A 13,812-nucleotide genomic window follows, 5' to 3' on the forward strand; every position below is an offset into this window, starting at 1 on the left:
TATTTATTTATTCATGAGAGACAGAGAGAGAGAGGCAGGTTCCCCGCAGGGAGCCTGATGCAGTACTTGATCCCGGGACTTCAGGATCACACCCTGAGCCAAAGATGCTCAACCACTGAGCCACCTAGGCATCTCGTATTGTTGGGTCTCTAAAAGTAATATGGTTTACATTAGAACCTTCATTAATTCCTTGATTATCACGTACAGCTAATGATGTGTGTTCTTAGTTTTCTCCCAAATCACATGACCTCACTTGAATGTTAACTAACATTTACACTTTCGCTAAAAGGTTTTTTTTTTTCCCATATAATGAATAGTTTTTGTTCTGGCTGAGGTATACTCTGGAAAATTTCCATAAATAGGTACTTTTTCTTGGGTGCCATATCAAGGGCTTTCCGCATCAAATCTGAGATAACTGAAATTCAATGTTGTACTTTTTAGTTGGAACTTCTGCCAAGAAACATGACTTTCTTAGACTGCTTTTTTCTCTTTTTATTTTCAACATTATTGCTAGCAGAAGGCTTTCTTCCTGGATATTTTTATATACCAGCCATATTTTTTTCTTAGTATTTGATACTGATTATTATACATATATAAATGTATAATAAGTAGAAAATCATTTTGAAATGTGAATAAGGTGGACGATTGGGTAGACTCATGACAGTGTTCCCTCCCTGTGCTCCAGCTATATATCCAGAGCCTCAATTCATACTAGAACAAATTATAAGTTACTGTGTATTGTCATTCAGAAAAGAAGGTAGAGCTATAACTAAATTTTAAGAAAGTAAAGGAGAACATTGGGTGACTGCCAACCTAATTTTATATTGCTTTCTTCTACTATGTTGCTGTCTCTTCTTTCCTGATGTAATTTGCTAGTGTGCTTAAAATTTAAATCAGGTGGTATTTATTTCTTACCTTGAGGTTAGATGACATCACAGCGGGCTGACTACCTACAGATTCAAAGAATGAGACATAGTTAATATCCTGATCAAATAATGTGGACTTGGTGTTGGTCCTCTGCCTCACTTTGTGATTGCTTTCCACTAAGTAGATCCAAGAATTAAGGAATAGAACTGCTGGGTAGTTTCTCTACTGATTAATGCTACTTAGAAAAAAAAAATCTTATGAAAGAGTCTATGTAAATATATCCCTAGTTCTTTTTTTGTTTTAGTCCGTACGAATCAGGTGACACCTGTTGAAGTATGTTAACATTTAGATGACCATTTTCAACAGAAAGTTGATTTGTCCCTAAGACATTTCCCCGCATATTATAGGGATTACATTGCTTTTGAATCATAATCATTGATTTATTGATTTCTTCTATGGTCTGTAGCATTGAGCTCCAAGAATCAATGTGGTATGTTAAAACCTGAAAGGAAGTTTGTATTGTTCTGATACTCCCATGATAGTGTGTTCATTTGTGATTATCTTTGGTATGACTGCTAAATCTTGAATTGTTATTTGTATGTAATGCTCTACTTTTTCTGAAATTATACCTTGAAATACATTAATTGGAGAAAACTGGGAATACTTACAGGTTAGAATTTAATGCAGGTTGATACGGTAATTAAAACTTGCATGAGTAATATCTGTAGTATAGTACAAAAATAACGTTAATGATAGCAATGATAAAAAAGGAAAAGTATATGTTACAGATATGTGAGTAATGCTTGTCTGTTAGTAATTAAGGTTTGAGATTCTCCTATGTTAGCCACTTTATTTGATGCTTTACAGAAAGACTCTCTCAACTCTTGAAGAAATTATTTGAAACCCAAGAATCTGGTGACCTCAATGAAGAATTAGTTAAAGCTGCTGCCAATGGGGATGTTGCTAAAGTGGAAGATTTGCTAAAAAGACCAGATGTGGATGTGAGCATTTTAAAAATTATTTGAAGCATACACAAAAATCGCATAGTATAATGAACATCACACAGTTCAATAATTATTGGGATTTTTCCACATGTGCTTCATGTAGTCCTCCTTTGTTTTTCTCAGGTATTTTAAAGACAACACTGGACATCATTCTTCAAGTACTTTTCTAAAAGATAATGAGATTTTCTTATTTTAACACTGTGACCTTTTAAATTTATAATTGACAAAATTTACATTTAAGTTTTTTTTAATTTAAATTTTTATTATTTTTTTTACATTTAAGTTTTTGAGTGATCATTGTCCTTTCCCATTTCTCATGGAAATGTCCTCATACCATGTCTTTTAAATATCTTTTAATAAGTTTTATAAGCAGTGTTCTATACCTCTTCTCAAAACATTTAATCTAAACCTTTTCCAGTGAAAGTTGACTATTTTTAGTTTATAATGCAGATAAACTAGAGGTCATGCATTTTGTAAATCTTAATAGTTTATTTTATCACTCACACAAGCCGTATTTTAGGTGGGCCATTTTAGTTCTAGTTAGTCATTCATTGGCTTTGTTATTTACCATACTGGCACCAATAGGATGTTCAGTGCTGGCCCAGAGATTGTAATTGGAGTGGCACAACATCATAATCCAAGGAGCTCATGTGGCATTTCAGTTATTAGGGAGATGTCATTTGTGGCAGTGTAACACAGTGGTTTCATGATTGTGAGATATATCACAAATAATTTGTTTCAGATATCAAAGTACTAAATATTTTTTATATTCAAGCAGATTTACATTTTATTATACTTAATTTTTTCTTCATTTAATTCAGTTTTTTTAAAACTAAAATTTTAAATGTAGTTTTAAAGGGAATTTAAAGGCAAAAAATAATTATACAAGGTTCATTATGAAAAACATTCCTATCTCAGTTCTGTTGACTCATCCTTCAGGGGCAACTATTTTCACCTCTTTCAGTTGATTTTCTTCAAATATTTACCTCAACATCTTCCAATAACATACTTCTATTGTTTTCTTCTTGATTTTTATGTTTTAGGAGTAATCTTTTGGTAATTTAACTGTGAAGATGAGAATTCAGCTTTCTTTTCTACTTCTAGCCCATTCCCTCCATGCACACACACATTCCTCTCTCAGCTTCTTAATGTGGTTAGGTTGTATGGTAACTTTGTTAAGATTAAAATTAATTGTGCATATTATTACTTAAATGACATTCATATCTGACCTGTGGATGGTGCTAGGTTGTATTTTTCTATATAACTATTTGCTTCCTTCATGTTCATAATTGTTCTTTTACTTAAAAATATTGATGTGTAATTTACATATAATGAAATACATGGATCAGTCAGTTTTGACAAATGCATACATCCACCTAATTCACACCCCTACTAGGTGTAGAACATTTCTTTTATTCCAGGAAGTTCACTTTTAGTTTTTCCTCAATCAGTCCCTCTTAACTTCAGACATAATTTAAAGTTTCTTATTTGTTTGTAATCCATATTGCTATAACTAATTCTTCTGAAAATTTCTATAGTTGTCTAATCTCCAAGACATTCAGGCATGTCGTGTATGTGTTCATTTCTACTTCTGAAAGATGATAACATAGGAGAAAACATAGGTGACTTTGGGTATGGTGATGACTTTTTAGATACAACATCAAAGATATGATCTGTGATTTTGTAGGAGTGATAGTTTTGTATTTTACATTTAAGTTTGTGATTTGTGTTGGGTTAATTTTTATGAAGGGTATATGGTTTGTGTCTAGATTTTCCTTGGATTACTTCTGGCATTGGCCATTAGGTCTTTTTTCTTGGTCTGGTCTGACTCCCCAGAAAGGTCTCTTAATTCTCCTGCAGAGAAGGTGTAAACCTGGCTGCCAACATCAGGAATAGTGGATAAGGGAAGAGGGACTGGATTCTCAGCATTCAGCATGTAAATATTTACATAAAACTTCTGATTTTAGTACTTTGCCCCACCGATAACAGTGCTTGGTTTCTGTAGGCTAGAAATATTTTACTCTTTCCAGAGAATAAACTTTAAGGCCTTTGCTAGCATCAGGGTGGACCACTAGCTCAGCTGAGCAGAGTAGGGGAATCCAGGGATCTAAATGCTTTTTAAACAAACTATCAGCCAATATTTTTGTGTTTAGCCCTAACCACCACATTATCCCCGTATCAAGAGGTATCCAGTCAGTACCTGAGCTTTTTGATAGCATAACAATACCTACCTTCCTTGGTAGAAGGGTTGCTTCTAGGTTTTTCGCATAGCAGGTTTAGGGGCTGCATTTCAGCTTCCTGTATAGGTGCTTGCACCCGGGTGTGGGTGTGTTGTTTTTCTAGTTCTGATTATCTTTGTGGTTTGAGGCTTCAAGGAAAATAAAACTTTACTCTTGTTTTAGCAAAATGTTGAAAGGTAGTGAACACAAGTGCTCATCCAACCTTTAATTAAAACACACTTAAAAGAATATACTTTTTAAAACAAGTTTTATTGAGGTATAATTGTACTGAAAATAAATACATAAGGATATGGTCTTTAAGTCTCACTATACTGAAAAGCTGTTCTCTTGCTTATATATTTGCTCAGCTTCAGGCTCTTCTAATGGGATTTTTTTTTCCCTTTAGCTTCTTGTTTTTCATAGCATCCTCTTGATTTTTAGATATAAAGGATTCTTGAATATCTCTAACTGAAGTTTCTCAAAAGTTTTCTTTTTTTCTCTCGTTTGTTTCTTCAGTGTCTTTTTTTTATCTTTCTTTTTTTGAGTTGTTTTGTGTGTGGTTTTTAAAAATTTTTGAGGTCTTCCTTAAATCTCTGATCTTTGGTTGACCATTCATATCTGAATAAGACCTTTAAAAGCTTACTGGTAGTTCTTTTTGCTTGGATAGGACTTAGTGACTGACTTTGCATTATGGTGCTTGCATGTGTGGAGCTTTTGGGGTCTTTAAATGCTGTCATGTAGAGGTCTGTTCTTCTCCATGACTATTCAGTTGTTCAGGAGAGGAAGGTATTTTTCTGTCTAGGGACTAGGAGCATGGCAGCCAATGTCCTGTCCTTGAGTGAGAAGAGTGCCCTAGAGTGTGGCCATTTCACATCAGACTTCTGTTTGGGGCTTTTCTTATGTTAACCCTCTGATGTACTTGCTTTTGCAGGCTTTGACTGCGTGTGAGGTTCCCAGGTTTTGTATTCCTTTTCTCTATAAAGTCAGTCTGCTTTGTCCTTTTCAGACATGTGTTTTTATTGTTTTCTGATGTTAGCTTTCCCTTTCTTATTTAAAAGCGAGTGCATGTGTGTGAGCAGTGGGGTAGAGGGGCAGAGGTAGAGGGAGAAGTAGACTGCCCACTGAACATGGAGCCCAATGCGGGGTTGTATCCCAGGACCTTGAGATCATAACCTAAGATGATGTCAGCTGCTTAACAACTGAGCTGCCTAGGTACCCCCATCTTGTTACAGTCTTATGGATGGGAGTGAATGGGGTGGGTTTAATGAATTATACTTAGCCTTGAGTATGTCATGGGGAAATTATGCATTTACACAACATCTGAAGTGAAGAAAAGGTTGGAAATGATTACTTTAGAATGTCATAGTTATGTATAGCTACCCTGCTAATTCATGTATGTATTCCTCATGATAATTTACTGACAATATTCAATATATTTGTTGAATTGAATTTATTTAAATAGTGGACAATATCTTTTCCAAAAGTTTTCCATTCACTTCATTGCTTTTTTCTCATTGAAATATAGACTCTGAGCTTTAATAATTCAAATAGAAGTAAATATACAAAAGTAATAGAATTTACTTTTCTCCCTCAGTTCCTTTCTTTTTTTTTCAGCTGTGCAGATTGGCTAAAACAGTTGTTTCATAGCTCTTTGAACAATGGAACTTTCATCTTAAAAAAAAAAGAAAAAATGTCTGTTTCCCTTCTCTAAATTACAGAAAAGTTTCTGGTGATCTGTATACTAGGATATACGGCACGCCAACCTAAATTATTTTCTAAGAATCATACAGTGTGCTAGATTTATTTATTTTTTCAATGTGCTGGATTTAAACCTATACTGTATATTGGCTTCTTGTGATTTGTGACAATCCTTCATCCTTTCTTCTCATTTAGGTAAATGGACAATGTGCTGGTCACACAGCTATGCAAGCTGCTAGTCAGAATGGACATGTTGACATTTTGAAATTACTTTTGAAGCAAAACGTGGATGTAGAAGCGGAGGTAATTAAATTAAGCTTGAGAAATACTTAAGTAAAAATCAGTGTTCTAGAAATGATACTTCTTTATTATAAGATGAATTGGTTTCATTCCTAAAATTTAATAATCACCTAAGGCTCTTCTGACTGAAAAGAAAAATTTGACAAGAGGTAACTTGAAGTATTTCTTGTTTTTCTCTGATCTCTCAATATTGTAGACATAATCCTAAGAGAAGATAGGAGTTGAGTTTTCCTTTACTATGGTTGGACCATCCTGCTGCTAGGAGCCCAGTTGGGTTCATCCAAGAATCATTCTGCAGAAGTTGAGGGAAGGGGAATATATAGATCATGTAGGTCAAGATTTTTACTGATCAGTGGCACTCAGAGGCCTTTTTTTGTTTTTTTGTTTTCCCTCTAATAAGGGAATCAGTAAATTAGAATTTGTTTAGTCTTATTGTTGCTTGACCTAAATGTAGATCTTTGAAAATTTTACAGGACGTATTTATCATTATGTGTGTGTATATATGCTTAATTATTAACTAATTTTTAATTTGACAGAGAGAGGTAGTGAGCAAGAGAGAGCGTGAGCAGGAGAGAGAGGGAGAAGCAGGGTCAGACATGGCGGGGCTCAATCCCAGGATTCTGGGATCATGACCTGAATCATAAGCCGACACTTAACCAACTGAGCCACCCAGGCGCCCCTATATATACTTAATTTAATTTAGAGTATATTCTTTTTTTTTTTTTTTTTTAAGATTTTATTTATTTGACACAGAGAAAGAGCACAAGCAGGGGCAGTGACACACAGAAGGAAAGTGAGAGGCAAGCTCCCTGCTGAGCAAGGAGCTCCAGTGTGGGGCTTGACACTGGGATCATGACCTGAGCTGAAGGCAGACAGATGGTCAACCAGCTGAGCCACCCAGGTGCTCCTTAGAGTATAGTCTTTTAAAAGGGAAATGAATATTTTTTACTGTCATTGGAATTTCAGTTGAGGATCTCTGTGTGTGTTGTGAAGGATGTCTTCCTTTATTATAGTAAATTATAACCTCATTATTGAAAAAAATGTATTAAAATCACATTTGTTGTAGTCAAGTGGAAGATTATTTAGAAATAAGTCAAATCCTATCAAATTTAGACCAGATAGAAAGTTGTCATTTTGTCCAAATGATACTCCCATCTGAGGAAGCTTAAAGGACTTGAATTTCTGAGGGCTAAATTAGTGGACCAGCCTGTTTTTATTCATTAAAAAAATTTTAAAGATACATATTTGAAAAGAGAAGCCTTCTATTATTTTTGCTTTTTTTCTCAGATTCAATGTATTTTGATTTGTTGGACAGCTACTAAAGAATCTATGGTGTTGTAGTTGTAAATAAGTAATTTCTGATGGAATTTTCTATTGTCTTAAAAAATACTTGAATTTTTAAATTAGTAGGTAGATATCTATAAACTATGATAGTTTAATTACTGTAATGTCTTTATGAATGTTATGATTTGATTTTGTTTTCACAGTAGTAATTTTTAAGTCACATATTTCTTGGTTATGACTTTAGGAACACCAGTGTATGTTACAAGATTTTTTTTGGTAATGAAAGAAAGACTTAATTTAAATATAGTATATTGTAAATAGAAGAAAATTACTTTATTGTGTTATTTTAGTCTGGCTTAGGGAAATGGAATGAAATTCCCTAAGTTGAATTCCACCTCGCCCTTTTTTTTTAAGTTTTTATTTATTTGAGAGACAGAGAAAGCATAAGCAGAGAAGAGAGGGGTAGAGGGAGAGGGAGAAGCAGACTTCCTGCTGAGCAGGGAACCCAACCTGGGGCTCAGTCTCAGGACCCTGGGATCATGACTGGAACTGAAGGCAGATACTAAACTGACTAAGCATCCAGACACCCCAAATATCCCATTTCTTTATTTAATGCATCTGGAAACTACAATAGCAACAACTCCTAAAATACCAAAGCTCTTCTGATTGATTATAGCTAATAAGGCAAGAGGCCAAAAATAAAAATTTTTGGCCTAATTTTTTATAAAGTATGTTTTCTGATTCAGAATTTAATTGATAAAACTGACAACATGAGACTCTAGCCCATTTGTGTTTCTAAAGACTTTTGTTCACATGAGAGGTTGTGCACAATGGCGGTGCAGCTGTGGTGTTGGGGACAAAGTTGGCACTGTTCCTTTACTGAACTCAAATACAAAACAAATGGTTAGTGATTATTATAAACCTGTTAAGATTGGAGGTGAAGTGTGGCTCAGTAAGCTAAGTGTTTACAAATTTCTTTTAGAAAGTTTGAAAACTAGATCTGTTACTAGATCAGCGGGATACATTTGGACTTCATCCATACCTCCTCACTCAGATTTCCATTTTGTGCATTTTCGGTTTTAAAAACCATTGTAGTCAAAGGGACTACACTCATGCAGTATATTCATGCAGGACCTGGGGAGTGCAGGCTCTGGGTCAGTTCTGTTCAGGGCCTGAGGTCGCCACCGCCCCCCATCCCGGTGCTGCCAGAAAGGCCCTGCTCCCTTGTCTCAGCACCATGGGAGTGGCCTCACCTTGCTGCCCCAGCCAGGAAAGTGGGCAAAGGGCAGGGGCCCTGCACCTCAGAGCTTGTCCTGGTGGCCTGTGACTGTCAATAAAGCTTGGGTTTGTAAAGATTAAAAAAAAAAACAACATAGGTTTTTTTTTCTCATGGGTTGTGAGATAGGTTAATTGGATAATGGGCACTTGATGTAAAGTACACTGGGTGTGGGACCCCTGGGTGGCTCGGGTTGTGCCTCTGCCCTTTGACTCAGGGTATGGTCCTGAGTCTGGAGTCTTAGGATTGAGTCCCACATCAGGCTACCTCTGAGGGGCCTGCTTCTCCCTCTGTGTCTTTGCCTCTCTCTCTCTGTGTCTGTCTCATGACTAAATAAGTAACATCTATAAAGGAAAAAACTACACTGGGTGCTATATGCAGCTCTTGAATCACTAAATTCTGCCCCCGGAGCTAATAATACAGTATATGCTAACTAAATTGAATTTAAATAAAAAATTTTAAAAATAAATTAAAAACCATTGTAAATGTAATTTGTAGAAATAGTGTGAGAAAGGGATATTTATACATCAGGTTAAGTAAATAACACAGCTTCCTAATTGGCAAAGAAAAAAACTATATTTAAAAAATAAGTTAAAATATAAGTACAATTCACAGCCTAATTGCTAAAACAGAAAAATCATCTAAGTATCATTTTTCTGGATTTTAAGAATTTATTAGAAATAGCAATATAGTTTTTTTAGAATAGTAGTTCTCAACTGGGAGCATTTTTGTCCCACAGGGGGACATGAGGAAATGTCTGGAAATTTTTAATTGTCACGACTGGTGGGGAGCGTTGTGGTGGGAATACTACTGGCATCTACGGTGTAGAAATTAAGGATGCTACTAAACATCTCATAGTGCACAGGAGAGCTCCCACAACAAAGAACTATCTGGCCCAAACTGTAAATAGTGCCAAAGTTGAGAAACCCTGGTTTAAAAGATAGAGGAAATATTTACTTTTACAAAATGCACTTAAATTTGTGATTCATCATTGCTGGCTTTTTTATAAAGTGATTTGTCACCATTAATTTATTATTGGAAGTTTTAAATATTTATAAAAGTAGAATAGTATAATGAATCCTGTATTCATTACCCCACTTCAGTTATTTTCATGGCCAATTTTGCCTTATTTGTACCTTCCTCCCTCTCTATTCCCTCTACTGAATTATACTGAAGCAGATCAGATACCTTATTTCATCTGTAAATATTTTAGTATATATCCTAAAAGATAAGTGCTATTTTTCTTAAACTTCATTATAGCTTTACCAGACATAAAAGCAATGATAATTAACAGTGATTTTAAAAAATCTAATTGTATTAAAAGTTTTGAGGTTAGCTGAAGAATAAAGAGAATAATACATTTTGTTCTCTAGTTATTTCATTCTGTAATGAGATTTCTTCATCTGCTTTAGGAGGCAAGCTTAAGATAGTATAGATTAGGGGTTGAAAACTATTTTATATTGTCAAGTATTATTGGAATAAAACACAGTCATTTATTTATTGTGTATGGCTGCTTTCATGTTACAACTGCAGAATTGAATAGCTGTGACAAGACTGTGTGATTTGTAAAACCTAAAATACTTACTTTCTGGTCCTTCACAGAAAAGGTTACTTGCCCCTATTATAGATGACTATTGCATTTTTTTTTAGTTGATTTAAGCTGTTATTAAACTAAATTATTTGGTGTATATTATATTTTTCTAATATATGATACCAGATTACATCTTTTTTTCCTACTTCTTTTTCTTAGGGAGATCTCCGCTATTTTGGAAAGTTACCTCCATGTATGACCTACTAAATAATGTAGGATTATATTACATTATATTGTTTCCTCTTTTTTTTTTTCTTTTTAAAGATTTTATTTATTAATCATGAAAGACACACAGAGAGGCAGAGACACAGGCAGAGGGAGAAGCAGGCTCCATGCAGGGAGCCCGATGTGGGGGATCACGCCCCATGCCAAAGGCAGACACTCAACTGTTGAGCCACCTAGGCGTCCCACATTCTGTTTCCTCCTTATATAGGTAAAGGCACCTGTGAGATCTTACGTATGTTTTTATAGGGGAGCTAATAGGACTGTGAGATCTTATATATGTTTTTATAGTTGAGCTAATTTTGGATCCTGCAGGGACTCAGTATTCACCCTCACCCCCACTGATGAAGTATAATTAAAAAAAAGTGTTGAAGATTGAATAGAAGATCAGTTTAAAAAAGTATGTCCTTTAACAATAAGTTTTCAAATACAGTACAAATATATCCTGCAGTTGTCAGGAAACTTGGAGCAGTTTTATTTAAAGTTAATGAAAACTGTTCTGAAGAAGAGGACTAATAGTAGAGAACAATACTGAATTTTGTGAGAAAACCCAAGTTTTAATGGTATTGTTGCTGTCTAAAGTGATACTGGGCAAAAAGTTTAATAGGTGTAAGCTTCAGTTTCCTTATATATGATAATAACTTAAAAGGTTGGAGTGTGGAGTATGGTAAGTAATTAAGATACTATTTATAGTATACAACACCAAGGGAATCTATGGTGTTCTTATTGCTTTTGTTTGTTTCTTTCCAAGTGGCAGAAGGCAGAGAATATGATTTCTAAAGAAACAGATATTCATTCTGCTGATTCTTACCTAGTGATGGAAACAAAACTGTAGAATATTTTATGTAAATGTAAAACTAAGAAGGAAAGGGCAAGTAAGCATCAAGACTAGTCAATTTAAGGAAATTCTTCTCTTAAAAACAGGAATCAGGATAGTAACCTCCAAATAGCTCTAGGAATTGATGTATGTAGTACATCTGAGGATTCATGTTAAATCAGACCTATCCTGGGAGGCCATCCTTTCACTGTTCTGTCCTATCTAATCCTTCTTACCTGTGATATTTTTTCTTTCGGCTTTTTACTACCTAGCATTTACGTTTTATTTACTTATTTTGTTTATAATGTTCTGTCTCCCCAACTAGAATATAAACTGTATGAGAGTAGGAACTTTAACTTGCCCACTGCTATATCCTCACTGTCCAGAACAATACTGAGCTTGTAGTAGGCACTCAAGCAGAATGTATTGAATGAATCAAGCAGAATACACCACTTCCAAACAATGGTATTGAAGTTTTAGAGTGCTCAGAATACTTAGGATCTTGATGAATTGAATGAGGTTTAGGAAAAAGAAGATGAAATACAATATTATTATATCTAGGTATAATAAAGTAGTTGAAAGTGTCAGTAAATAAAATTTATTGAAAGTGTCAGTATATTCAGGAAATGTTAAATTCCATTGATGTGAAAAATCATAGTGGTTACTGAGAAGATTCTGGAAATATATAGCATATGAAATAGAAATTCATCTCCTTACCTAGATAATAAAAAAATGACTGGCAGAATTCTTTCTTTTGAAGATTTTTTTCAAAAAATTTTATTTATTTGTTTATTTATTTTTTAAAGATTTATTTATTCATGACAGACACAGAGAGAGACAGAGAGGGAGGGAGGGAGAGGCAGAGACACAGACAGAGGGAGAAGCAGGCTCCATGCAGGGAGCTTGACATGGACTCGATCCCAGGTCTCCAGGATCACACCCCGGGCTGAAGGCAGTGCTAAACCACTGGGCCACAAGGGCTGCCCTATTTACTTATTTGAAAGAATGAGCAAGAGAGTGAGAGAGCACAAGCAGGGGAGCAGAAGAGGGAGAGGAAGAAGCAGGTTCCCCACTGAGCAGGGAGCCTGATGTGAGATTCGATCCCAGGATCCTGGGATCATGACCAGAGCCAAAGGCAGATGCTTAATTGACTGAACCACTCAGGCACTCCTGACAGAATTCTTTCTGATGGAACTATGTCAGAACTCTGGATTCTATTGAAGTTTTCTATGTCCAAAGGAAGACTTAGAGGTTAATTGTGGTTAAATTTTTTTTGTCAATTTTAGCTCTTAGTTCAGCAGGAACTACCTATACCTTACCCTCTAGCCCAGTGACAGGCAGCTGTGTTTATGTTCCCAGATCAGCTTGCAGGGCCAGGATGGGCAACAGACACCCCCCCCCTTTTTTTTTTTTTTTTTAACAATGCTGGGATCTGTGTTCTGATCACTGATTGCTGCTTCTAATAATGGAGGTGCAGACACAGAGGTGGGCAGCCATTGTTTTTTTTTTTTTTTTTTTTTTACGACGCAGTGGGGTGGGCGGGGGGGGGTAGGTTAGGAAGGATGGGCGTTCAGCCCCAGGCTCATCGCTAATCCAGACTCTCAGAGTCCCACACCCCCTGCCCCCAGAGGCCCCTCAGGCCCTCCCCCGCTTGGCACCCCATCCCTTCTGGGCAGGTGGGATGGGGTCTGATCGGCCACACTGAGCCCCACACCAGTGAGTATTTCATGGGGAAGTCTTCCAGCGTGAGGACCCGAGGGGTGTCCAGGACCAAGGAGAGCGTCTTGTGGGGCGCCTGGGTGTAACAGAAGGCCATCTCGTCCTGGAGCCACCTGCCCAGGCGGTTGGGGTCCTCATAGACAGATGCCACCTGGCTGTTACATTGTTGTAAGCCATTTCCCCTTGGCTGAAGTGACTTCAGAAAGTTTGAGAATTGGTACCACATCTACTCCCCCCCATTTTTTTCTTTTTCTCCTTGTGGGAGCCTGGCATTAGACTAAGGATATTCAGAAACCACCACATAAATGAGAAATTAGAAAGTCATTGCAAAGACCTTAAGTTTACACCTCAGGCTGTAAGCACAAAGACAGCCTAAAATAATAAAAAACAAAACAAAAACAAAAAACAGCAGACCCTGCAAAAGGAGAAGAATCTAATTTCCAGAGTTACCATGTTATTAGAATCAAATGTCCAACTTTCAACAAAAAAAAATCACAAGGCATACAAAGAAATAGGAAAGTATAATCCATTTAAAGGAAGAAAAATAAGTCAACAGAAACTACTTGAGGAAAGAAACCAGTTGTAGACTTGTAAGACAAAGACTGTAAAACAGTTATCTTAAAGATGCCCCAAAAACTAACTAAAGAGAAGAAACCAAGAAAATGATATATGAACAAAATGGAAAAATCAATGAAGACATAGATAACTTAAGAACAAACCAAAAAGAAATTCTAAAGTTGGAAAATACAAGAGCCTGAAATAAAAAATTCATGGAGGAGGGATGCCTGGGTGGCTCAGTGGTTTAATGCCTGTCT

General features: G+C 35.9%; 1 protein-coding gene across 1 annotated transcript in view; it reads left to right on the top strand.

The window, feature by feature from the left end:
* The window catches only part of MIB1 (MIB E3 ubiquitin protein ligase 1), a 137,471-nt gene that overhangs the window by 55,012 nt on the left and 68,647 nt on the right, over positions 1-13,812 (top strand). The window contains exons 9-10 of the mRNA XM_026006537.2: positions 1,735-1,868; positions 5,984-6,091. Coding sequence (XP_025862322.1) covers positions 1,735-1,868; positions 5,984-6,091 — 242 coding nt within the window. The remainder of the gene's footprint in view (positions 1-1,734; positions 1,869-5,983; positions 6,092-13,812) is intronic.

Source organism: Vulpes vulpes, chromosome 13, assembly GCF_048418805.1.
Source record: "Vulpes vulpes isolate BD-2025 chromosome 13, VulVul3, whole genome shotgun sequence".
NCBI lineage: Eukaryota > Metazoa > Chordata > Mammalia > Carnivora > Canidae > Vulpes > Vulpes vulpes.